This window comes from Carettochelys insculpta, chromosome 10 (assembly GCF_033958435.1).
Source record: "Carettochelys insculpta isolate YL-2023 chromosome 10, ASM3395843v1, whole genome shotgun sequence".
NCBI lineage: Eukaryota > Metazoa > Chordata > Testudines > Carettochelyidae > Carettochelys > Carettochelys insculpta.
This window is the reverse complement of record NC_134146.1, coordinates 24,050,340-24,078,122: the sequence shown is the minus strand read 5'-3', so window position 1 is coordinate 24,078,122 and position 27,783 is coordinate 24,050,340. Positions and strand designations below refer to the sequence as shown.

General features: G+C 42.7%; 1 protein-coding gene across 3 annotated transcripts in view; it reads left to right on the top strand.

The window, feature by feature from the left end:
• Positions 1-7,906: 7,906 nt before the first annotated feature.
• PLOD2 (procollagen-lysine,2-oxoglutarate 5-dioxygenase 2) overlaps positions 7,907-27,783 on the top strand; it is a 124,333-nt gene continuing 104,456 nt past the window's right edge. Inside the window, exon 1 of one of the 3 annotated variants that reach the window (XM_075003825.1) lies at positions 7,907-8,256. In XM_075003825.1, the coding sequence (XP_074859926.1) occupies positions 8,148-8,256 (109 nt within the window). In that variant the 5' untranslated portion in view covers positions 7,907-8,147. The remainder of the gene's footprint in view (positions 8,257-27,783) is intronic. The other 2 variants (XM_075003823.1, XM_075003824.1) reach the window with 2 other exon arrangements.

Here is a 27,783-nt window from a genome sequence, read left to right as displayed (position 1 = left end):
CTGCACTGATGTTTCTCCATTGGCTTCAGTGTTCCTGCATTACTGATATATTGGTATAAACAGGCTGAGAATTGAGGCCCATGTTTTGCAAAAGAGAGTTCCTATCTAAAATGGATCTGAGTGTAATTTTCAGCATCATATGCCCAAGTGAAAAGTAATATCTTTCAAAAGTTCTCTCCCCATGATAGTAACCTAGCAGGGTTTACTCTGTGTGTGTGCTTTACCATGGTAACAAAACTAACAGTTCAACTCCCAGTGTCCCTGAGGGTGAAAATGTTCTCTTACTGATTCAGTCATAAAAAACGCTAAGTGCAGCTTAGTCATGGTCCACTTTGCTCAAAGCATTAGAGTTCTTAGTAAACCTATTTAAAATCTATTTTAACTCCATTTCCCTTGCTACTTTAGACTCCATGTGATTTCTTCTGGATGCCAAATCTCTCCTTGTAAAAGTTACCTTGGGAAAACAGGCTGGTCAACATGTAAGTTTAGCCCTCCTGTGACAGAGTGCTGCACAACAGTAGCTTATCCAGCACTCTTGTCACTTCAACTCTTAATTAGAGCAGTCCTGGTTAAGGAGATCCAACTGGTAGATTGGGATGGGCTAAGAGGCTAATTAGCCCTTCAGGCAGGGAGTAGAAAAGACACACAAGGAAATACAAAGGCTTTTTGAATCAGAGCCTAGCCTTAGAGAGATCTCCCAGGGACAGATCCCTGCTTTCTCTTCAGAACTAAGGTTGTGTTTATATAAATAAGGAGCTGCACAAGTCCGTAAAGGTGCTGAGAGAGGACACTGAGAAATACATGACATGAGATGCCAGGAGTTATCATAACTTGGAAAGAGACAGGAGCAGGACCCTGGCCTGCCATAGAGCCATCAAAATAGACTACTTGTAGCTCTTGTCTCTTCCTCACCTTGCTCATCGCTATCATCTAGTATGGAGACTCACAGTGCTTTCTGGAGGCTTGGAGAAAAATATATCCAAGTTCCCTTGCTTGTCTCTGCAGTAAAGAAGAAACCTTAGAGCACCTTACTTTGTTTACATTTATTTTGCTCCATACATTCTGGTAAGAAATGAAAGACAGAATTAGGTAACAGAATGAATAGACAGTCCCCACCCCCACCTGCAATTATGAAAAGGCCATAGCTTCTCCTGTGTCAGAGAGGTAGCCAAGTTAGTTTGTATCTGCAAAAACAATGAGAAGTCCTGTTGCATCTTAGACTAACAGATATTTTAGAGCACAAGCTTTCGTGGACAAAGACCCACTTTGTCAGATGCAATGTAATGCCACAGGACTTCTCGTTATAGTTTCTCATGCTCTAGCAAAAACCAGCTAGCATGTTGTCTTACTGTCAGACAGCAGCACAGTTATGTTTTGTCTAAGTAAATTGGAGGGAATGAGGTCAGCATGGATGATTAATCTGTCCATTAATGTTTTAGAGCTGGGGCAGGGAAAACAATTCAGTCTGGGAGCCCGGGACATTCCAAGATGAGAGAATGTGAAAGAAGATGCCTTGTCCTGAGGCAAGGCCTATGGGAGGAAGTATCCCTGTTCTCAGTGGTTTTCCTCCACCTCTGCCAGCTTTCCTGAGATGACTAAGGAGTAGGCATGATCTTGAGATTGAACAGCTGTAAAATCATACTTATCCATTGCTCTCCATTGGCTAAATATATGCGACATCACTGTCTGCTTAGTGAGATGCTTACTTCAGAGGAACATTTTTTTGTTAGGATGGTTTATTGACAGACATACAAACCCAAACAGACTCCTAGTTTCAGACTGCTAGGTAAACAATTTTGCCCACAAGCTCCTATTCATCCCCTAGTAACAGTCTAGGATAGTATTTCTTTAACTTTTTGAGAGAACAGAATGTCAATTTTTTATGCAGGGCACCTATGGAAATTTTCTTCAAAAATTGTTTTAAGACCAAAAAGAATCAAACAGCAAAACTGAAATGAAGTGATTTAATCAGGTATCATACCTATGAAGAAGTAACATTGTATCTGGCTTTAATACCAGAAAATATATACATGCATTGCACGTTGTTGCTAGTTACTATGCTGCTGCAGCACACGTGCAAGTTGTTCATGGAACACCAGTGTTCTGCAGAACGTAGTTTAAGAACCACTGGCCTAGCAGACCTGTGTTTTTAATCCACTTCAGGTATTTTTTTCTGCATTTCTGTTTATTTTCCACTATGCCCCTTTCTACAGTCCATACAGAGGATGTGCTGTGAATTAATTTAATTAACAATCTGCTTTAACACTTCTCATTTGATGATCTCAAAGTGTTTTACAGTATAGCAGAGCTGACGATATTCAGTGCCTTCCAGGGCTATATCTCCTGATGTAATTATCAGCTCTATAGACATACGTTAATCCCAGTAGAACCACTGTTTCTTATGGGCACAAAACAAGGTGTTTAGATTTCTTTGTCAAATAGAGTTGGGTAAGGAAGGTTATCTAGATTTGGCATAGGCAAGAGATAATGGGTATTTGGCTCTTGGTCAAATCAACACTGTGGTCAAAAGAATTTGTCCTTTTCAAACTTGATCCTGTCCTCTTTGAAATCACTGGGAAAACTCTTGTATAACTTCAGTGGAGCAGGACTAGGGCTATAGACACCATGCGTTTCATGCCAAGGGAACGACAATCAAGGAAAACCTACCATTATGTTTTACAGCCACCAATGTCTTATTCCATATACTCCATAACTGAGTAAAGGAAAATCTCACTCCTTGTAATTTTGGAAACCATTCTTTAGCTCTCCTGAGTAATTATGGGTCTACAGATGATTATACCTTGGTGCTACTTGCCAATTCCGCTTAATCTTTTGCTCCTGAACTTGGTTGTTGTAACTATGATTATCAATGACAATGAGAAACAAGTAAATACAGATAAAGTGGTTTGTGGACATGCTATAAATGTATGCTAAGAAGTACACTAAGATGCAGATCCTGTGAGGTCCTGACAACCTCCACCTTCAGTGAGACTCATTTTCAGTAACAGATGAGCATCTCTTCAGCACCTGGCAAGACCACATGCCTAACAACAATAGTTGGACAATTAAGATAGAGGTTAAAGATAAAACTGAAGGAAGGTAACCAAAGACACTATATTCAGAAGACTAGAGTACAACTACAGCAATAGTCAGATGTTCCTTTAAATATGAGACATCTAGCTGATAATCTGCTATTAGGACTGAAATATCAAGTATGTACTTTGATATGTACTGTTGAGCCTCTAATATTCAGTTACTGAGGCATACAAATGTGATGTCGTCTAATACCACTTGGCTTTGAAATCATGTTGGTGATATTTATTGCAAAATAAATGTCTGATATGTATCAATGTATTTCAGAGGCTTATGGAAATTGACTAAAAATGCTAACACCTGAATGAAATATTTTATGTAAAACATTTAATTTTTTCTTTGGACAGAAGGAGTATTTAACTTTCCATTATATCAGACTATACGTTTTATTTGCTTTATTAAAAATACGTAATTGCTAGTTTCAGCTCTTACTGTACTTCTGGCCCATCTAAGTTTTGATATGCATCAACTAATATAAATTCTGTCACTTCTCCCAAAGAGGTAGAAGGATCTGCAGGGAATGAGAAATCTCTCCTGCAAAAATAAGCAAGAAGCCCCCACTGTCTACAGCTTTCCCTTTAGGAAAAGCCCGTGACAGAGACCTGTGGGGAGGGTGACAGGAGGACTACGCTAACTACAGAAGTTGGAAGAGAGGCTTTGCAGCAGCTCTGTCAGGGGAGGGGCTGTCCTAATATCAGAAATACTGAGGAAAGGAAAGACCCTGATGGGGATTTCTAAAAACGCCCTTTGGGTATGGCTCTCTAGTTTAACCTGCAGCATATCCTTTGACTCTGTTTTAAGGGGGAAAAGCGGGTAAAGGAACAGTAAACTACTGTATATATCTCACTAAAGATTCACTAGCTTTTGTTCTCTCCGTTTCTCTTCATGGACTTTAACGTACAATTAAATTGTTCCTGAAGTGTATTTAAAGCGAAACCTTAAATTCTGCCTCCCAGAGATTTACATGGGCACAGCAAAATTATTTCTGGAACTCCTGAAGCTCCTAGTTCAGACTGGTGCTTTTAATTAAAGCACTACTCCACCCGTTGTAGTTTAAAAGGCCTACTCCTTCTCAGGCCAAGACATTCTCCACTTTGTTTGTGATGACAGTCCTATGATATATCTACTCTGAAGCACAAGTCGTTCTGTATAACATCCAACCATATTTTCATTTCAAATGGCACTGATTGTGCATTTAGCAAAAAATATTGGTAGATATTGAAACTTCCACATGTAAAATGGTTGGGACAGAGTGTTCTAAGCATTTAAACTCCACAATGTGGCTGATAGGCATGATTTTAAAGCATTCTATGATGCACTGAAGACAGTCTATGGACCACGCACTGCTGACTGTACACCAGTGTGCTCTGCTGATGGCATCACTTTGATCACAGAGTGCTAAATTTTTTGACTGCTGAGCTGAATATTTTCACAAAATATTGAATCAGGTCTCAACTTTTGACAGCAGCGTTCTTAAAGAGATTCCTCAGTGGATTAATGATTTACAGCTGGTCATACCACCAACTCTTGATAAGATACAAAAAGCCAAAGCTGTTAACCAGCTGAAATCTGGAAAGGCACCTGGCAGTGATGCAATCAGAAATTTATAAAGCTGCTGGTGACCAGATGATGTACCATCTCACCCATTTATTTAGCGCCATTTGAGAGGAGGAGCTAGTCCTCCAGGACTTCAAAGATGTCCTGATTGTACACATATACAAGAGAAAAGGTGACTGCATGTTGTGATGACCATGTGGTCATCTCTCTGCTCTCTATGTCTGTTAAGATCCTGGCTCACATCCTTTACAACCCGCTTTCACTACGTGTTTAAAAATGACATTATTCCTGAAAGTCAGTGTGGATTTCATGCTGGTTGAGGCACTGCCAATATATTTACTGCCAGACAGATACAAAAGAAATGTAGAGACCAACATCAGGATCTCTATGTGATTTTCATTGACATGACCAAAGCATTTAGCACTGTCGTCAAAAATGGGCTCTGGAAAATATGCAGGCAAATTGGCTGTCCTGAAAAATTTGTCAGCATTGTTCTGTCTTTTCATAATGGCATGCTTGGTCAGGTCCTTAACAATGGGGACACATCAGCACATTTTGACATATCACACGGTACAAACCAAGGGTGTGTCCTTGCTCCTCTCCTGTTCAAAAATCTACTTTTCAATGATGCTGTTAGTTGCTTTTAAAGACTGCACATTGGGCGTACCTATTCAGTTCTGAACAGATAGCAGTATTTTCAATCTCTGGAGACTTCAGACTCACACTTAAGTGGTTAATGCAACTGTGACCTGTTTGGTGGTGATTGTGCATTGTTGGCTCATTCAGTGAAGGATACACAGAAGCTTTTTGATCGCTTTGTTACCTCTGCTCACTGCTTTGAACTCAGTCTCAAGAAGACAGAAGTTATGCCTCAACCTATTTGGAAAGAACCCAGCATTCCAGTGATCACAGCTGCTGGTACAGTCCCTAAGGCTGTTGACAAGTTCTGCTACCTTGGAAGCGTACCATCCTCTAGCATAAACATGGATCATGATGTATCTGCAAGATTAGCCAGAGCCAGTGCTGCCTTTGGAAAACTGATTAGATGCCTGTGGAATGACCATGGTATTAAACTCTGTACCAAGATAGCAGTTTATCGGGCAGTTGTTCTGAATATCCTTCTGTATGGCTCAGAGTCATGGACAATATATCCCCTCCATGTTTTGAAATTTGATCAGTTTCACATGCACTGTCTGAAAAAGATTGCCCATGTGAATTAGTGGGACAGAATTCCTAACATGGAGATTTTTAAGCTGTTTGGTGTCATGGGCATGGAAGCAATGCTATGAACAAGCAGTTTTGCTGTACTTGGTCATGTATGAGGATGGATGATTCATGGATACCAAAGATGGTCTTCTATATCCAGCTTGCTCATGGAAAGTGCTCTATCAGTGGTCAGTATAAGTGCTATAAAGGCGTCTTAAAGGTCAATGTGAAGTCATGTGGCATATCTCCCAATGATCTGGAAACTCTAGCTCAAGACAGATTGTCCTGGTGGCAAACTGCTCTACAAGCTTTTAATTGGTTTGACAGTCAGCGATCCAGCACTACAGGAAAAGCATAGGATCTGAAAAGAACGTGCAATGCCTTCAGTTGGCTGTTTTTCATGTGACATCTGTAACCAGCTCTGCTAATCAAGGATTGGCTTAGTCAGTCACCAACGGCATCATAGAAGATAAGATCTGTTGATCGATGGTTCAGTCCAAGAACAAAAAGAATGGGGGGTGAGAGTTCAGTGTGTAAGAATGAGATTCAAAGGCAGCACACTTATTTGTCACTGAAATTGGACAGTATGAAATGCTGAGGAAAAGAGTGGCCTGTCTGTACCCCATCCTTACCACCATAAGCTTTCTGGTAATATGCACCTAAACCAACTCGATTCTTGTTCATAAATGGTGGAGGAAGACTGGGGGCACCATTCTCTTTTTTTAATTTTAGCCCATCAGTTTGGGCTCTCACCAGATGCGGGAAAGCAGTGATCGTCAATTTTCCCCTGGGTGATGGGGAAAACTAGGGATTAATGGGGTGTCCACTTCTCTGGAGGGCCTAACACCTGGGCTCTGGGATATTCAGGGGGCTAGAGTGAGTGAAGATGAGCTTGTTGCCTAAGGACTGGGGCATGCTGCTTGGAAGTAAGAGATCTAGGTTCCATTTCCCCTGTTCCAGTGAAATTGCCGTTGGGTGCCTAAGATCTCCTGGTGACCCCTGCCCTACCCACATTCCAGCTGGCAGCTGAAGGCCAGAAGAAGAGTCCATTCAGGTTTGAGTACCAAATATCAGTCCATCAATGCATGTTCCCTCTGTCAGAAACAATGAACATGGTAGAGTGTTGTAAATAGCAGCTCTAAAATAATGCCTATGATATAGAACTCTTGGTCATTGTGGAAGTATTTTTTATTTAGATATGTCAGGAGAAAAATCGTAGAGGTATGATTGCATCAGCACCCTGTTGTCTTTAAAGGGATATATAACAAAAGGGAAGCGAACACTGCTTGTTTCACTGCCCTAGAGAGACAGTACTGCTTTACGGAAACAAGACAAAACCCAAAACCTGTAAGCCAGTGGTGTTCTATAAGTATAATATTGGAGTTACACAGACATCCCTTCAGATGCAGATATTGTTCCTGTAAGGAAGGAGTGGGCAACCAAAATAGCCATAAAAGCCCTTTTTTAAAATTCCGTATAAAAGTCAATCATTCAAGAACCACACTGCAAGTGAATAACGTCAAACCATATTTTTGTAACCCCTATTTTGAAACAAGCGTGCACACAACAATTGGTAATGTGATACACGCTTACTGAAAAATGGTCAGTTTATTGAAAACGAGCAGGAGCTTTTTTTTTTTAAAAAAAAAAAAAACTTTGCGCAAAGAAGCCCTTAAAGAGCCGCAGGTTGCAGCCCCCTGCTCTAAGAGGTAAGTGGAGCTGGACAGGAAGACAACCCATTCTGACATGCAACTTTTCCCCTGCCCCCAAGAGGCAGCTGCACTGAGATCGCTACTGCCACCAAAGTGCTATGCATAAGGTGACAGCACCCTGGCAGCAGCCACTCCTGCAGGTAGACCCTGCCTAGCTGGGGACTCCAAGGGATCATGTCCTCCCGCTCCTGCTCCCCTTCCCATCCGGGCTCCGTAAAGGCTTTGGCCCATCGTCTCCCCATCGGCTCCCGGGTTCGCTGGCCGAGGCTGCGGCGGGGGCAGCGGCCTAGCTTGGCGTGCGGGCACGTGCGGCGACGGCTGGGATCCAGGGGCAGCGCGGAGCAGGGATGCTGCAGGCCTGTCCCGGCCCGCTCCCCCGGCGGGGCTCTGCCCGGCGCCTCCCATTGCCCCGAGCGGGGCGGAGCCAGGCGGCGCCGGGAGCTAACGAGGGGCTTCACCGCCCCCTCCCCCCGCTCCGCCCCTCCCCGACGGCGCCTCCTGCAGCGCGGGGGGAGTGACCGGCTGCGGCGGGGCACACGGGAGCGGCTGCAGCAGGCGCGTCCCACTGGAGGGGCGAAGATGGCGCGGAGCGGCAGCAGGCGGCCCCCTCCCCTGCTCTTCCCGCTGACTGTGGCCCTGCTGCTGGCGCCGCCGCTCAGCCGGGCAGCGGGGCCCCCCATCCCGGCAGGTGAGGCGCGCGCGAGCGGGGGCGGGCGGTGTTGGATACTCCAGCCCGGGCTCGCGCGGGGCTGGCGCGCTGGGCGCTGGTTCATTGCTGAGCTAGCTGCCCGCCCGGCTGGGCTGCTGCAGGTTCCCCCGGCGCGGGGCGGTGCGGGGGCGATCGCTGCGCTCAGGGCTCTTTCAGCCGGACGCGGACGCTCCAGTGGGGAGCGAGCCTGGAAAGTTCGCGCCCTCCCCCCCGCTTCTTTGTGCTGCTCCGTAGCGATGGGGGGGGGGGGCGGGCGAGGGTTTAAAACACCCGCTGGGGCTCCCCCCGCTGGCGCTGAGCCCCGCTCCGCGGAGCCGCTCCAAAGCACCGCCCGCTCGGGCTCCGGGCTGGTGAGCTGCTCCGGACTCGTGGCACCTGCCGACTCCCCCGTGCGGCTGACAAGCCGATCCGCAGCTCCTGGGGGGCTCACCCCGTCGTCAGGGCCGGAGCGTTCGTGGGGGAGACATTTCATGGAACCAGAGCATCGCAGAGCTGGAAGGGACCTCAGGAGGTCTTCGAGTCCAGCGCTCTGCTCCAAGCAGGATCAACCCCAACTAAGTCATCCTAGCCAGGGCCATGTCAAGCTGGGACTTACAAACCTCCAGGGACGGAGAATCCGCCACCTCCCTAGGCAATGCATTCCAATGCTTCACCGCCCTCCCAGTGAAGTAGTTTTTTCTAATATCCAACTTACTCCTCTCCCTCTGTAATTTCAGACCATTGCTCCTTGTTCTGCCATCTGACACCACTGAGAACAGTTTCTCTCTATCCTTTTTAGAGCACCCTTTCAGGAGGTTGAAGGCTGCTATTAAATCACCCCTCCGTCTTTTCTTTTGCAAACTAAATGAGCCCAAATCCCTTAGCCTCTCCTCATAGGTCATGTGCTCCAGCCCCTTAATCACTTTTGTTGCCCTCTGCTGAACCTGCTCCAGCCCATCCACATCCTTTCTATACTGGGGGCCCCAAAACTGGATGTGGTACTCCAGATGTGGCCTTTCCAGTGCAGAATATAGGGGAACAACAACCTCTCTAGATCATCTTGAAATGCTTGTCCTGATGCACCCCCAGTATGTCCTTGGCCTTCTTGGCTACAAGGGCACACTATTTGCTCATATCCAGCCTCTCAGCCACTATAATCCCTAGGTCACTTTCTGCTGTACTGCTGTTTAGCCAGTCGGTCCCCAGCCTTTAACAATGCTTGTGATTCTTCTGTCCCAAGTGTAGAACTCTACACTTCTCCTTGTTGAACCTCATCAGATTTCTTTTGGCCCAATCCTCCAATTTATTTAGGTCCCTTTGGATCCTATCTCTATGCTCCAATGTATCTGCCTCTCCGCCTAGCATGGTGTCATCTGCACAGTTGTTGAGGGTGCAATCCAGTCCCTCATCCAGGTCATTAATAAAGACGTTGAACAACACTGGCCACAGAACTGAGCCTTGGGGCACTCCACTTGAAACTGACCACCATCCAGATATTGAGCCATTGACCACTACCCTTTGGTCCCAACTGTCTAGCCAGCTTTCTATCCATCTTATAGTCCCTGTATCCAATCCATAGTTCCTTAACTGATGGGCAAGAATGTTGTGGGAGACTGTATCAAAAGCTTTACTGAAGTCAAGGTATATCACATCCACTAACTTCCCCATGTCCACAGAGCCACTTACCTCATCATAGACACTAATCAGATTGGTTAGGCAGGACTTGCCCTTGGTGGATCCATGTTCACTACTTTTGATCACTTTCCCTTCTTCCAAGTGCTCCAAAATGGATTCCTTGAGGATCCCTTCCATTATTTTCCCAGACCTTGGCATTGCTCCAAACTAACACAGACCTAAACCACACCCTAACCCGTGCCCACAAAAGCGCCTGCCCTGAGCCAGGATGAGCCTCTCAGGTGCTGAAGGCCAGCTCGCTATTTGTGAAGCGACAGACTAACAGGACGATCCCACTGAGACCATTTCCCCTGGGCAGCCTCCCTCTGAAGGACACACTTTGCTTCTTTCAGGCTCTTGGGCTACTTGCCCTACCTGACCGCTTTCTGAGAACATAAGAGTGGCCATACTAGGTCAGACCAAAGATCCACTGAGCCCAGTATCTTGGTTCCCAGCAGTGAACAATGCTAGATGCCGAAACAAGGGATCTTCTTATTGTATTGATTTAAACCTCTGAAATGTATTTACACCTCTGAAACAGTTTTATTGGGAGTGAGCTGGGGAAGGAGAGTAGCTCTTTCTTCATAGTGCCTGGATAGCTACTGATCATGAAATTCCCGCTGGGGAGGAACTGTATAAAGATCTTCAAGCTGTTGACTAGGTAGCTGGTATGCTGTATTTGGCAAACAGTAAGGCAAACCACAGGAATCTAGACTTACATTGGCTTAGATGCTAACGTTCTTTCCCACTATGGAGGAGGAGATTTTGCCTTGTCTTCCTCCATCCCTGTTAAGGAGCCAGTCCTCTGTGGTGGCAGCAACATGAATAGTCTAACACTGATGACAAGGTGTTGGTGGGCCATATATTTGCTAGCCGATTAGAGAGCTGTTGGTGTCACTCATGGGTGACCCAAACTTATTTCCAGTGAAGAGTTTTCTCAGAGCAGGATGCATGGGAGAGCTTAGCCCTTTTGTTCCAAAGCTTGCTCATTTTCTAATGCTTGAATTTTTACTTTTCCAAGAAGCTAGATGGTAGCAAGAAATTCAGTCTTTAGTGTGCAAAACAGTAACAAAAGAAGGTATGTGCCAAACCAGTTGAAAGAGAGGTCAGATACCCATTTCTAAAAATACCATCCGTGCTTTCCAGAAGCCACTTGTCCCTGTTCTGCTGTTGTTTTGAACCTACTGCACATATTTCACTGAATCTTGCAGGGGAAAAGCAAATTATCCTGCTGGATGGATTTGATGTGGTGATAAAATAGCTTAGAATCTTAACAATTGCCAAGCAATAATAAGGTTATTTTAATGTCTGGGTTAATTTTCTCAGTGTGAAGAAGAGAACTCTTTGGGGAATTAATCTTGTAAATCTCACCCACATTTGATTAGACAGTATTAGGTAAGGCTGCTGGGAGCTTGAGTAATAACTAATGTAATAAAATCTTGTGTTAAAGTATACCAGACTTTGTAGACGTGTGAAACTGCTCATCTCTAGCTTCCTTATATGGACAGCGCTGGCCTGGTTAGCTTGCGATTCTGGCTTTAGTCCCGTCAGTGATTTTCTACAAAGCTGTTCTGTGCACAATTTATTGCAGTCTGTCAGAGGCTGTGTGTGCGCATGCTCTGCTGTTTTTATGTTAGACCACAGTGTGTCAACTTACAGTAAACCCCTTGCATTTCATTCCATTTCAACTACACTTCATATGAAAGCAGCTTTTCAACTCTCGAATGCATCTTATGTATTAACTGAGAGAAGTGTTTCAGTGTGGGTGTTGGAGGAAGGATCTTGATTTAACCCATACAGATCATAGTACAACACTCTACCAGCTAACAGAATACTTAACTAATACGGTAGGAAGAGGGTTACCCCTGTGAAGTGGGAATGAGCTGTTAGTTTTGAACAATGCTAATAGAAACCAGGTATTTGTTTTCTGGAAATTGTCACTTTTTAAAAGTGGATTCTGGCTAACAAAAATATTAAGACAGTCTGTACTCAGATATAAGAGACTGCTGACTTGGAAGCTGCTTCTTGAGTTTCTTGATCCCAGACACATAGTAAGGTTTGTTAGCTGCAGACTCCAATTCTAGCCGTTAGTGATTTTCCTAAGTGATTTTGTGCATATTTCCTTATCTTCTGTTAAGTTTGTTTTGCCTTTACGTGAGAAATAGAACCTGCCACGTCTCTTTTGTGCTTTATCAGTCTTGAGCTTAATTTCAAGGTTGCTGGTATTTTGTGGAATAGTACAGAATTTAGAGTATATAACACACACAGCTGGCATATGAAATTTTCAAAGCATCAGTATTACTGTACTAGAAATTATTTGTAATAAAAGTGAGGATAAGTGGCTGCCAAATACTATCTCACTTTATTATTTTCAAATCAGACTACATAGTCTTGCTTAGAAAGGCGACTGTTTCATTAAAACAGAATTATAAATTTTCATGAGGAGTAGTAAAAAGACAGTTAACAAAGACCAGAACTGCATGCTGCATTGCGGCTAAAGTACAAGAACACCACTGTGGGTTAGCTCTAGCTAACAAAACAAAAACTCTTCCCCTTCAGAAAATTAAGATTTGATTACCATTTTTTAAAAGTACGTAAAGACCAGTTGTCCTAATTGGGTATATAATACTTTGCAAAGTTCAAGTCAGTATCTAACTTAGCCCTGTGGTGAAACCATAGTTTTAGAGGTCAAGACATTTCTTGTTGTGTCATACCTAGTAAATATATCTTGTCATTTGACAGAACCCATTCAACAGGAATTTTATGGACAATAGTGTTGTCTAAAACTGACCTTTAGGTCACTAAGTCTGATGGTTATGTACCTAGGTATCTTTTAGTCTTTTGGGTCCCACTCCACAGATGTCTTACCCAAGATCGCACTGGTAAATTGGAAGAGTAGAAAATTGTATTTGTAGCTCCTAAATTGCTGGCCGCTGCTCTAACCACTAGATTGCCCAGCAAGAATTACTTCTGTGAATAATCCCTATTTCTGTGAGTAGAGCTGCTGAAGTCAATGTGGTCTGGTCTCATGCGTATTGCAGAAGTGTCTGCAGTCTCTGACCCTGAACTAGATTCAAACATGCAGAAAGACAGCTGACTGGTGTGGGTTTACAGGAGTTAAAGGTGTGTTTCTGAAGATAACAGTAAATAAAATGCTGCAGCTCTTGAAGTACTGATCAGAAAAGCTGCTTCTGTCTCACAATTCTAGTTACTCTTTTATTCTAAATATTATTGGATTAATTTTAAAAGGCTTCACCGGGAAAATTATTTTGACACATTTGCATGCCCTTCGTAGAATTTAGCTATGAGGATGGAGTGTGTTAATTTCCCACGTAAATGATTTGATGTAAGCTAGTTAGCACTGGAAATCTCAAATTATCTGAAATTTATAGACCAAGATGAGATTTTGCCACTCTTCTTCATGTTGAATAACACATCTGTGTGAAACTAGTTTCATTGATTACATTGTGAAACTTCCATGTGTGAGGTTGAGTAAATGTGGCAAAAATCTGCCCCGACCAGACTACTGCAAAGCAGACATCAGCGGAACTACTGACTGAGCAAATTCCAACTCCATGTGAGTAAAGGTGACAAAATCAGCCTATTTATGATCAAGACCCACTTCTTGCAAGCTGCTGTGCACAGGTATCTTGCCCAGGTTGTTTTCCATTTTAAATTAATGAGACTCTGCAAGCTGCTGGAAGGCTTAGGGTCTAAACTGGCTGCATGTGTCTCATACGAGGTATTTATTTGAAGTGATTAAAATATTTGGAAATGTCATGATTTGATCATGTCTTAAGTGCTTTAATTTTTTTCTATTCTCTGTTCAATTTAATTGCTCATGTAAAAACAAAATAGTCACTGCACTGTTGGCATTGAGGGACCAATCACTTTATTGAGTGAATTGTTCTGTTAATGTGTGTTAACCAATGTAAGCTATAATATGATGTCATTGGTTACGAAACTGTTTCTCACACTTTTAAAATCTGCTTTACCCAGTGCTTGAATTCGTTAATTATCACAAAAGATAGTATGGGCATTGTTAGGGGATTTGTAGTTTTTAATTTTAAATTATTTTTAAATGCAAAAATAAAGGGCTCCTCAGAATTATGTTTCAGAGAGTGACTTGAACTGAAGAGATGAGGAAGAAATGGTTCCCTTTTCACTTTAAACTGTGTCTTGACTTTTCTGCAGCATAAAAATATCTTGTTTTGTGACATTGTCTATTGGGAGTGTTTTGTGACATTTTCTATTGGGAGTGTTTTGTAGCTGTTTGTGTAGGAGATCTTTAGCGAATAGTTAGATTAATAGTTTCATTGGACGTAGCATTTAGTCTCTGACGGATAAATTCTGGAGCAACCTATTCAATGAGTAGATGAGTAGTCCTTGACTATTCTGGGAGTAGAATACTACTCAGAATGAGTACGGCTACCTTAATCTGGCCCATATAAAATTATGCTTCTAAAAAGCATAATCTACTACAAACCATGTCACTTCCCACCGATAAATAACTACCCCACAGTTTTCAGTAATTACAATAAGCTCTTTCATATCCGGAAGCCCCGGGTATGGGTAGTTGCCAGATATTCAAATATTCTGCATAATAGAGAGGTATATCTAGCAATACATAACACTAAAGAAAAACAAGATTAGATATTAAGAAACAAACAGAAATGTTGGCAGAGTACTTTATTTACCAACAACAGTAGTATTATATAGTGTAAACTTATACTGTATTTGCTGTATTTATTTGTATTTACTTTCACTATACTGTCCATATGGAAAACATAACTAAAATTGACTTAACAGTTAAAAAGCCACTTATTTGAGAGTTCCAGCAGATAGAATTTACTGCACTTGCAGTACACTGTGGTTTAGTCATACAGCATCTTAGGACAGGAAGTAATGGGCTTAAACTGCCGCAAGGGCGGCTGAGGTTGGAGATTGAGAAAAACTTCTTACCTGCCAGGGTGGGTAAACACCGGAATAAATTGCCTAGAGAGGTTGTGGAATTTCCACTGTTGGAAATACTTAAGAGCAGGTTAGATAAAGATCTGTCAGTGATGTTCTAGATGGTACTCTGTCCTGCTGTGAGTATAGAGGACTGGACTCAATGACCCCTCAAGGTTCCTTCCAGTTCTAGTATTCTACTTCTCTACATTTTGACTCTTCTGAAAACATCCTGTCTTCTCTACATTCCTGTACTGTTCTTGTATGTGTATGCCTTTATGTTGGTTTGTTGGTTTTAAACAAGTATTGTGGGAGTGGAAACTTACAGGCTGACAAATGTTCAAAAACCTTATACTGAAAATATTTGGCCATTTCATCCTTTACTGTGCAGACCAAAATTAAAAGTGCAGTGCATAATTCTGTATAATTTACTGTAAGTTGTGATCATCTTTGTGATGAAGCACAGAGTAATTTCAGGCTGATTTCCCAAGTAGTTTAAAACAGCAAAATAAAACTCTGCTTTGGTTAGGGACTTTAAACTGAAATGTTATTATGGCCGTGTCTACACGTGCACACTATTTCGAAGTAGCGGCGCCAACTTTGAAATAGCGCCCGTCACGGCTACACATGTTGGGCGCTATTTTGAAGTTGAAATCGATGTTAGGCAGTGAGACGTCGAAGTCGCTAACCCCATGAGGGGATGGGAATAGCGCCCTACTTCGAAGCTGAATGTCGAAGTAGGGCACGTGTAGACGATCCGCGTCCTGCAACATCGAAATAGCGGGGTCCGCCATGGCGGCCATCAGCTGAGGGGTTGAGAGACGTTCTCTCTCCAGCCCTTGCAGGGCTCTATGGTCACCGTGTGCAGCAGCCCTTAGCCCAGGGCTTCTGGCTGCTGCTGCTGCAGCTGGGGATCCATGCTGCATGCACAGGGTCTGCAACCAGTTGTCGGCTCTGTGGATCTTGTGTTGTTTAGTGCAACTGTGTCTGGGAGGGGCCCTTTAAGGGAGCGGCTTGCTGTTGAGTCCACCCTGTGACCCTGTCTGCAGCTGTTCCTGGCACCCTTATTTCGATGTGTGCTACTTTGGCGTGTAGACGTTCCCTCGCAGCTCCTATTTCGATGTGATGCTGCCCAACGTCGAAGTTGAACGTCGACGTTGCCAGCCCTGGAGGACGTGTAGACGTTATTCATCAAAATAGACTATTTCGATGTCGCTATTTCGATGTAGTGTGCACGTGTACGTAGCCTATGTGTACTGTGAACAAAAATTGGTATATTTCCTCTTTTGAACCATCAGGATGTTCTTAACACAACTTGATTTTTTTTTCCCCGGAAGCATTTTGAAGTGGATTTTTCTTGCAAATGGGGACATGTGGTTTGAAAGATCATGTTTTGACGAGCTGAAGGATCTTATGGGGAGGATGAGCATTAAAGAATGCAGTGTGATATTTTTATTTGACAGCAATGCTTATTTCATTCTTTTGACATTACTGTTGCATTTAAAATCTGACATGAATTCTTATCTTTGTAGTTAGTGTGAGCAGAGAAAGCACAGCTAACCTTGAAGCTTAGTTCCTCCTTATAGACTAAGTTCAGCAGTCACTGAAGTTATTGGAAATGTTTCGAATGGCTTCCAGCTGGTACAGAATCAAATTCTATAGGCCCATCCTGCTGCCATGGATTGGAGTGGAAGCCAACATATGCCCACACACAGGGAAAGTCAAATTCCACTAATAAAAACACTTCCATCAGGTGCCATCTAATGAAATGCAAAAACTGACTAGTCTTTGTTCCATAGCGTGAGTTAATTTAGAACTCGTATTACAACAAATTGTTAGTTACTGAGCTGACTTGTGAACATATACCCATTTTACTTCAGTTTAACTTTATTTACTTTCAGTCCTCATTTATAATAGTGTAAATGACATCAGAAGTAGGCACATGAACTTACTAAAAAGTATCTCAATCACTATCATAAGGTGAGTAAGACGCAAGGTTGTAGAGCTGAGGCAGGTATCCTGTTACTTTTCTGTGCTGACTTCCATTACAAGAGTCTGGAGAGTGGAATGGATTCTAAATAGAGAGTGTTAGATCTCCAAAACTGGAATGGAGGAAGTTTCTCACTGATGCTAAATAAGGACTTGAAATATCCATTTGTACAGAATATAGGATCTCTTCAGAAGGAAGTATTCCTATCCTTTGTGGTTGTGAAGATCAACTTCTTTCAGCCTATGTTTAAATAGTAACAGAGAGGAAGCCGTGCTAGTCCATACTCTATCAAAACAAAAAGCAGTCAAGTAGCACTTTAAAGACTAGCAAAATAGTTATCTGGCTATGGTCTGAAGAAGTGGGTCTGTCCCACGAAAGCTCACCTAATAAACTATTTTGCTAGTCTTTAAAGTGCAACTTGACTGCTTTTTGTTTTGATAGTACGTTTAAATAGTTAAAGCCAGACTTTCTAAAGAGCCCAAGGCCAGAATTTCAGGTGCTTAACACCAACAGCTGGGGCCAGATGTTCAAAACTGTTAAGAGCTCAGCAGCTCCCACTGTGAAATTGCTGGCTGGATATTTCAAAAGAGCTCAGAATTTTGCCACTTAGTTGCTTATTTAGGAGCATGGAACAATTGTGAAATGCAGTCCTATATTTTGGGTGCTGAGCTCTTTTGATAATGGGAGCCATAATAACAGGAAGAAGCATTGTGTGTCCTCAGCTCTGCTACAGCTTCAGTTCCTCTTTTCTCAGGTAAATGCTGACCTCAGGATGGTTCATTACTGGAAATCTCAGTCCTTGACTTCATTGATAAATTAGCTGTAAGGAGTTGGGAGAAGGACTTTTTGTAAGAATTCTCCTGTTCTGTTTGACTGATCTTGTTTAAACAGCTGGCCTCTTAAAGAAATTGCTCAAGGACAAAGAAGCTCTTTATCAATATAGTAAATAGTCGAAAAGGCAGGAGCTGAATAGACTTGCTCGCTTGTGCAGCTCATGTCAATTTCAAACTATCTGCCAAAAAAGCAATCCTGCTAACAATTTACAAGAAATTCAGCACATTTGTTTAGGGAGCAGCTGCCTCCTGCAGTGTGAGGACACAACATACCAAACAAACTTTTGTTTTTTGTTTTGTTTCTTGGTTTGGTAATTAAGACCTGGCTTTGCTTAAAACAAACACTTCCGTCAGTAGATAGGATCTGATCCAAAGTCCAGTTAAGTCAATGGAAAGAATTTCGTCTTCTAACACTGGTTGGTTTTTGTTAAATATCAAAGAGGTAAAATCTTGGGAAAGACTGGAAGCCAGCCTTGACATGGAGCCAACATTCCATCTGTCACTTAATGACACTAGATTAATTAATGAACATGCAATTCTTTGTTGATTGTGCACTCAAGGCTACTGGAATACTGTTGTGTATGCTTTTTAGGAGACTAGACTGCATCAACTTAAAAACTTAAATTTCTAAAAAACATTTACTAGTATTTCAAGTAGAGAAGTTTGGCACTCTTGGTACAGTAAGTCTCCCTTTTCTATTTAGTCAGTCAGCTTTCTTCAGTTGTTTGAGAAAATAGGGGAAAGAAAAGGAAAGGAACCTAAACTCTTAAATCATAAAAGCTGTTGGCGATATTCATAGGTGGGTGTAATACTGGACCATCCTTTCATTCTTTATTTGTACATTGTCTGGTTCTCTGGGGAATGATCTTTGGGTGGATGCCTACACTCCAGCGTGCTTGCAGCTCATGTAGGCATAATAAAATTGGCTTTAATCTAGCTATTTGTGGTACCGGAGCAGTGAAGTTGCAGCAGCATGGGTTAATTACCCAGGGTTCTGGATAGGTTTGTGCAGCCTGCATTGAACCCCATGCTAGAGCACCTTCACCACTTTGATAGATGAGCTTGTTGCTTAAAGCTGCAATAGTATCTCATGACTGCTTCCTAAATGTATTCTTGAGTTGTATTTAGCACTGATGAGCAACTGCTTAGGTTTCAGCCTCTCTGAAATTCTGTGTGAACACATCAGATAGTGTAGCTATGCAGCATCTGTAAGCATGTGATTAGTAATGTGATATTCTCACACACACATTGGCTGTTTCTATGGCATACTTATAAAACGGCCCAAAATATGCTAATGAGGCATGGATGTAAATTTCCTGTGCCTTGTTAGCATAAAGTCACATGATTTGGAGTCTGGAAGAAGCTATTCCAGACTCCAAAAATACGTGTAGAAGCAAGGCCCCGGGGGATCTTCAGGAAGGAGTCCTCCTTCCGGAGGCGCCTTCTTCCCGAAAATTTTCCTGGGGCCTTGCTTTTACACATAATTTTGGAGTCTGGAACAGCTTCTTCTGGACTCCAAATCATGTGACCTTATGCTAATGAAGCACAGGGTATTTACATCCATGTCTCATTAGCATATTTTGGGTGGTTTTATTAGTATAAAACCTGAAAGTGGCATGTGTAGAAATAGCCAATGTGTGTGTGAGAATATCACATTACTAATCACATGCTTACAGATGCTGCATAGCTAAACTATCTGATGTGTTCAGAGAAAGTGGCATGTGTAGAAACAGCCATTGTGTGTATACCTGTGGAATGCAAATACATCAGTATAGTCTGAATCTACTCACAAATCAGTATAGACTACAGCTATAGTTGTTGGGTGCATAAGCATCCTTCTGAAGGGAGGCCATAATTTTGATATTTATTTATAATTGTAAATAATCCATCATTAGTACTGATTTTTTTAAAAAAATAATAAGAGTAAAAAGGCTTGGTGCATTCATAGGATTTTTTGTGTGTTTTTGGTCTTAGCTGGACAGTTGTTAAGACCTCTGGTCTGTTCCCTTGTTAAATATGAAGTTTTATTGTGGTTGACTTGGAACAATTATGTCATTGATATCCAAGTCCATGACTGTTTACATAAAATCTTCGAAAGCACAGAGTTTGGACTAAATGAACATGACAAGCAAGAAGATGAAGACAATTAAAATGACACTTTGAGTCCTACGTAGTGACTATACGTTAGTATCCACTGTATGAAATTAGCACCTTGCTAGCTGGCAAATTCAAAACAACTTTTATTTAAAGTATTATATTTGCATTATCCCAGCTCTTTTTTTCTTTAAAGAGAAGCAGTGGTATGTGGGGAAGAAAATACCAGCTACGTTCAGGGGGCGGTTATGGCCCAGTTACTAAGGCATGTGCAGCAATATGATCTATCAACTGGTATCTGAATCCAGGAAGCAACCCTTAATTCAGGAACAATGCATTCTAATTCCTGCCTGAAGGACCCTGCATACAAGAGCAAAATTTTCTAAAGAGTTTCCATCCTTACTAACACTTGTTTAGGTCTATGGGAGTTAGCAGCTCTGGGAGCTTTGCTGAAAGATGAACCAGCTCCAGTCAAACCCAGGATTAGGAGATGTGAACCAGCTGCCTTAGTCCTTGACCAAGAGTGTCTCAGTCAAAGGAGTCTAGACCTGTCTCAACACTTGTGTCCAGGGATGGTGGAAATAGCATCAGAAGACCAGACCTTGATTTTTTCTTTACTTTCTTAATTTTAAGTGTTTGGCTCATAGTTGATTCATAGAGGCAAAACTTTTGTGGAAAAAACTAATATTCAAATACTGCACACATTTATTTTTAGTTTCCTGTAGTGCTGGTATGTTCAGTGCTACACATCCTATGCAAAATACATGGCTTATAAATTGTTGTTGGGAGAACAGTTGCTTATATACTTCTTTCGTGCATTTAAGTGATATTGTGAGGGAGGTTACTTTTTGTTAAAGTAGTTGATTTTAGTATATGATTGGACTTGGCTAGCCAAGAAACATCTGATATTCCTTAGGGTGTCGCATAAATATTTTAAGCAGTTCTGATTATTATGCAGCGAGACACACATTTTGTACAAAATACACAAAAGCGATTACTGTGAAGTTCATTTTGCAGGTTAGAAACAAAGATTCTGAACCATTTTTTCAAAAGAGTTTAACACTTTCAGTAACTCCCATTTATAGCCAGATTTCCGGTAGATTTTAGCACATAGGGAAATTTGCTCTTTTGAAGGATAGATTTTTTCCAAATGTTAAATCTGAAGTAGTAGTTGCAATACAACCTGCTCCCTGGCATGTAGGTATGTGCTGGTGCCTGAAATGCTAGTCAGTATGTGCTTCAGAGAGGTGAAGCAAACTCTTCCTTTTGAATTAAGAACATAGTTTCACTTTATAGCTTTAGTGCAGCAATGGGCAATGCAGGCTAGTGAGTGGGCTATCATCTCAGTGGGCCACAGGGTTGTCGAAACCAAGACAGTCTCTTGGGATAGGGTAGTTTTGCTAACTGCTTGTGTCATGACTGATTTCCCCATCCTGGCAATTTGACTAGGAGGTGCTGGCTAGTCAAATAAAACACTGCTAGGCCTTCTCTCTGCACATCCCAGAGACAGAAAAGTTTTCCTGATTTCAGTTTTCCCTGAAATCAGTCAGTAGCTGCCAACACCAAATGTACAAAACCCCCCTTTGCCGGGAAAAAATATTAATTGGAATCTCTTCCCTGAGGACAAAATCTCCTTTTCCCAAGGAGTTGGAAAGAGTAAACAAGAGCATTCCACCCTCCCACCCAAACAAACAAACAAACACCACCACCACCACTGTGCAGGGAGCAGTGTGAGCTGTCTGGTAACATGCCTGCAGCCAGGCGTGCAGTTTTAAGCCTCTGTAGGACACAAAGGATAAACCAGTACATGTTAACAAAGAAAAAAACAACTTTTATTATTAAAACAAGACTATTTTTGCAAGCATTATATGTGGCTTAAAAAACCATGCATTAAAGCAAAACACAGGGATTTTTCCCAGGGCCAGATTTTTGGTTTCAGGAGAGAAGAAAAGGAACAAATACCCCCAAACAATGAAAACAATAAATCTTATGTGACTACTTAAACTTTTTCCCACTTCCAAATTCTAATGAGCTCTGGGCATCTGTTCTGGAAGAGCTCATTTCTTCCCTCTGTTCCTGGAGAAAGACCCCTCTTTTCTCTGTCTCTGACTATCCTTAACCACATTCTCCACACCCCACTGCCTTGTGGGTTATCCTGGGAAGGAGCAAGGCTAAGGGAGTAAACCCTGACAGAAAATCTGGAGTGGAGTCCGAAGGCGGTTCGGTGTCAACTTCTGGCACTGTCCTGGCAACTCCTGCAGCTGAGCTGGTACCAGACGTGGAGGTTATCCTCTCCTTTGGACTATATCAGTAAAGCCGAGAGGGGGACACTGGTGTCTGGCAGCCCAGAGTCTCCATAATAAGTGCCCAGGCTCGTGTCCGGAGAGGTACTCCGGCATCGCTGAACAGCGTTGCATCAACACGGGAGGCAACAGATACTGGTTATAAGCTCTTGCTCGATTGGCGTAGAGAACGAGTGCAGACAGCTAGCAGAGGAGAAGCGAGTGCACAGAAAGCACACTAAGGACTTGCCAGACACCTGCCACATCTGCAAGAGATGCAGCAAGGACTGTCACTCTCGTGTGGGTCTTCATTGTAACAATAGACACTGTAAATGAAGTCCTCAATTGAAACTATAAAGGGCGCGATCCATAGTCTATGCAAACTGAAGGATGCCTACAATAAAACTATGTCTACAATAGAGAGAGTCGTCAATAAAACTGGCGTTTTGCCAACAAAACCCACAGAGCGTCCATGTTCTCAAGGTGTTCTGTCAACAGTAAATCAACAGAATGTGGCACTTCTGTTGACAGTGTTCTGCCACTTCCCTGTGAAGCAGAACGCCTCTGTTGACAGATTCTGTCAACAGAAAGCCAGTCTGGATGTTCCAGGGGGCCCTCTATCGACAGACAGAGCTTCCGGGACACCGGATAGGCCTGTCTACTGTGCTTCTGGTTGGTCGTTTTCTCGAGATAGCAGCTGGGCAATCCAGGCGCTCTCTGTCAACAGAGCAGATGGCTGTTTCGATCCGCCTGGCAGTTTGTCTGTGAGCTGTCAACAGAAATTTGGTTGGAAGATATCTTCTGTCAACAAATTGCTGTAATGTAGACATTGCCTCTGATTTCTAACAAAGGAGAGATGATGCTGTGGTTTTGTTTCAGGTTTCAATTTTTGTTTTCGCTCCTCTTGGCTCTTTGTCACTTTTCTGCAAGCCTCCTCCCTCAGAGGCAGGTTAGTTTAACTCTTTCCTAGCTCTCCAGGTACGTTTTTAGGCTTTCCTTTGCAGCCCCTATTCATAACAGCCTGCATACCTAGAATTTGCAGAGTGTGCCTATAGGACCGTAGCAGTGCTGTGATTGGATGCAGAGGGAGTGCATGACTCTCACAATCAATGTTGTGTGCAGTCAGCCCACACATCATTTCACACGGCCTTCCTTTATGTGTGTGTCACTTTCATAACACTGATAAGAAAAAAAAGCTTTGCAGAGGGAAACCAGTGGAATCTGGCAACCCTGTGCATGGGCATCGGTAAACAAAATGTATCATGGACCACATACAGAACCATGGTGGGCTGTGTGCGGGTTGCAGGATGCTCATCATTGGCTTAGTGGTTTCATTATTTTTAACAATCTTTTAAAATGTTGATGTCATCTTCCCCCCCCCACCTGGTGTACTTCTGGAGTCAAACGTGAGTAACTGCCAACCCTCTAATCCAGGGGAGAGCAAACTTTTTACATCAGGCCCCGCTTCTTGTCCCAAATTAGCAGCCCCTCGCACCCCAATCTGTCTAATGTAATGCAAACTACTGGAAATTTCGGTTATGTTCATATGAAAAAAAAAACCACAACAACCCTTTCAGCTTGCGTAAGAAAGTATGTAGAATGCAAAAGCTTTATTAATCAGTGTAGAAATGTTGAGTATGCATGAATAAAACCAGTAACACAATTCAACCTTTTTAATGAGATGGATGAACCTGAGACTCAGCAGGCAATCGTGCTCCACCTGCCTTACAAAATGTCATGCCCTCCCCGTCTGAAGGGGCCAACTTTGAGCACCCCTACTCTAATCTATTGAAATCATCTAGAGCCCATTCCTACAAGGTACTCTATGCTAAAGTTAATGGGACTTGAAGATAGTCTCTTTTCTCAGAAGAACTTAACAACTTGCAGAATCAGTAAAGGGGGACAGCAGCGTCTTAGAAATGTAGAGGCGAAGGTTTTTAAGACAGTCTGATCTACTTAAGCAGTAATACTCTGTAGGCACACCAACCTCTGTATCACAGGTTAATTCATCTGAAGCATTCAATATATATATGCTTCTTACTTTAGAGAAAATAATGCGTTTGCTATTTCAGCATGTTATGGTGTTTAAGAGCCCTGGAAAAAGTCTCAGTTGAATGGTTCCATTCTTCTGCCTGATATGACCTGTGTTAGATACTCTATTGAAGAAGAAATTCTTTGTTGGTTCCCTGCTTTTTTGACAATGTAAATGTCTCATAATTAAGTCTGGTTCCTTCACTCTCAATACAGAAATGTGTGTTAAGTAGGGGTACAAAACATTGTTTAATTAGTTATGTTTAGATGGTAGATGGCAGTGGAGGATGCTCCAGTGCAAGGGGGATGGAGTAGCCCCCTGGTGTGGACAGGCACAGCTTCTGCCTGGCTGAAACACCCCTGCATGTGTGCTTCTGGGGCTACCATAGACAGGAGGCTGCTCTGGCCAGGCTGGAGTGCTCTGCCTGCGGAGCTCCCAGGACTGCCACTGATGGGTTCTGCTTTAACCAGGATGGAGTGACCCTGTCCACAGTAGGTGTGGGTTTGTTCAATCCAGTTAACCATAACCAGGATGAGGCTTAGCAGTAAAATATTAACATCCCTAGTGTTACGTATTGAATGTACACTCCAGATCTTAGTACCTGCTGCTACCTGACATAGTTCTGAATACATAAATGTAGTCAAACTTATAAGCACTCCCGAGCATTCGTTCTCTTACATTAACACATTTAATTGTCCTTTTGAAAGGCCAAGCCTACTCCTGTGAGCAACTGGCAGTGCAAGCTAATGTCACAGCAGAGATTCGGATTAGGGGAGTACATTCCAGCATCTTTAACTTCCTCCCCAGGTAGCAGTACACGGTATTACAATCAGTGTCAGGAAGAAAAAAGTAGGGGAACCACTCTCCTCACTACAGAACCTTCTAGTTCTGTAGGTTTTGACAGTGGTGGAACAAAATGGTGGAAGAAAAATCAGAACTGATTTAGGCATACCCAGAGTAAACTATTTCAGGGTCAGATCCTTTGTGGTGAAGGTCTTTCCTTTTCTTGAAACAGTGACAGAAATGCAGAGTTGCTGTTGGGTGGCTGGGGAGGGTTGTCTTTTTTCATATTCCTTTGTACTGTAATAAAATTAAAATGCCTGGTAGGTGCTCCTTTAAAAGTACTTGTGTGAGTTTTAAATTAACTGGGAGTTATACTTACCCAAATGGGCAAGGAACGCTCTTTGTGTGTGGTTTCAAAGAATGGGAAAAAAATTAGGCTGAAAATAAGGTACTGTCCAATATGTTTTCAATCAGCTCTATGTTAGCAAGTTAATTACTTTGACTTATACAGAAAATGTTGTAGAGCTTCTTAAATTTTCCAGGATATGCTCCAGAAGAAACACTTAATCTTTAACACAGATTACAAAATGTTACTGTCATATACACACATTGTATCACAAAGAAGCTACTTGATTTTCTTTAACAGCAATTACTGGTGTCATCATAAAATTCTTGGTAATTTTGAGTTTTGAGTTCCACTCAGTTGTTCCAAAATCCAAAAGTCACTTTTCCTCTTTGCCAGGTTGGTTTGGATGCAATAGCACATTCAGTAGTTGCCACTACCCTTTGTATTTATGGTTGTGTTAGTGAGGCAGGACGTTTATGAGAGCAACGAAGATAAAAAAAAATGTCTACTGCAGTCCTGGGCAAACTTCTTGGCTTGGGGGCCATATCCATTATGAAAATTGTATGGTGGGCAAAAATTGGGGTTTGGAGTGTAGGAGGGAGTGAGGGCTCTGGCTGGGGGTGTTGATTCTGGGGCAGGGCTGTGGATGAGGGATTTCCTGTGTAGGAGGGCACTTTGGGCTGGGAACAAAGGATTCACAAGATGGGAAGGGAATTATGGCTGGGCCTGAGGCTTGGGAGAGAGGAGTTCAGGGGTGCAGGCTCCAGGCAGCACTTACCTTAAGTGGCTCCTAGAAGCAGTGCTACATCCTCCCTCTGGCTCTTATGCAGAGACTTGGCCAGGCCGATTTCTTGTTCTGTCAGGAGAAAGTGCGGGCTGTGCAGATTTTGGTTATAAACTCAGTAATCTGCTTACTAATAAATTAAGCTTCCAAATAAAAAACAAGTTACCCCTCTTCAAGGCGCAGGAGGAATTGGAGTGTGGTAGGTAAAGAAAGTACACTAGTAGCTTTTTCCAAATTCAAAATACTAAAAGTTCTCGGAATTCAGACACCTAAATTTTGAATGCTATTGTATTTATTTTACTTCATTTATTGCCACTTAATGTGAATGGCCAATATCTGACGGGCTGGAGATCCTTTTGTGCTTGCTATTGGCTGCCTTTCTGTTCTTGTGGATGCACGACTTGGAAGGAACGAAAGTAAAATAACGGAGTGAGGACTCTTAATAATTTCAGCTGTTTCCTGCTTTCATAGCTATGGAAATGAGCATCCAACTGGGTTTAGAGAAACTTTTTTTCCCCTTTCTCTAGTGTTTTCATTTTCTATGGAAATTGGATGAGAAAGGCAAGCTGATAGCCAGGAACTCTTAGCCAGTTTAAGCGATTGGTTGTAAGCTTAGCATGCTCTATACCAGGTTTCCAAACCGTAATTTAGAACATTTAAATGGTGGGGAAGAGATCCTATTTATGTATGTAACTTTCCAGTGAAAGAGAGGATGAGCTAGCAATTAGAGTAGAACTTTAGAGTTTTGAGCACTTTGAGAATGAAGGTTGTTGACAATTCTGAAATGTTCATACGTCAGAACAAATGTTACGCTTTTTTCTTTCGAAAGCTTACATTTGAACATAGATTTAATAAAGCTTTGAAACCTTTCTGTGAAAAAGAACATTGCTGTTAATAATCTTAAGTTAAATGAAACAAGCCCAGAAGGTTTCTTTATCTTGTCAAATCCTGTTTAAACATTCCCTTTTTACTTTACATTTAATACAGTACTTACTGTGCTATATCTGCTCTCTCTCTCTCTGTCTCACACACACACACACTCTCTCTCTCTCTCTCTTGGTCTGCTGATGCCTGCATACTTCTGGTTCCAAGTTTGGCATGAGGTTGACCAGTGAGTTTGTAACTCGGAGAGTCTACTGTAATACATTTCTTGCAGGGCTAGCTAAATCTTGTTCTCCCATTCCAGGGGTCCGAGCCTTCACTTACATCCTCTTTAATGCATCCTACAGCCTGGAGAGTGATATGTGCCTTATTACTCAGGGAACGCTAGAATGGGTCAGGGCAACTATTTGGATAGCTGGTCTTTCTGTCAGTGGGAAAGCAGAACAGCACCCACCACTGTCTGTGCACCCTAGAGCTGGGGGGCAGAATCCCACATCCAGGACCCTGTACTTGGGGCAAAAATGTTTGACCAGTGGCCAAGCCCCTGTGTGCGGGCTAGGTCAGCCAGGATGGCAGCTGAGACCCCAGTTGTCAGAGCTGTGGGGCTGGGATGCCCAAAACTAGGGGTGCTGCAGTACCCCCACACCTATGCCCTTTGTCCAACTTGCATGATTTCCAACTTATAGGTGGTGCCAGCCAGTCAAGACCACCTGCCACAGTCTCAGCCTTTCCTCCTCTGAAACATGTGAGTACTGCAGGGTGGAATCATGCAATTATTGCTGTGACAGTGGAGATATGTCTACACTATAGTTAGACACCCGTGTCTGGCCTGTGCCAGCTGATGGGCTCATGGGGCTTTGGCTGCTCAAACTAGCTT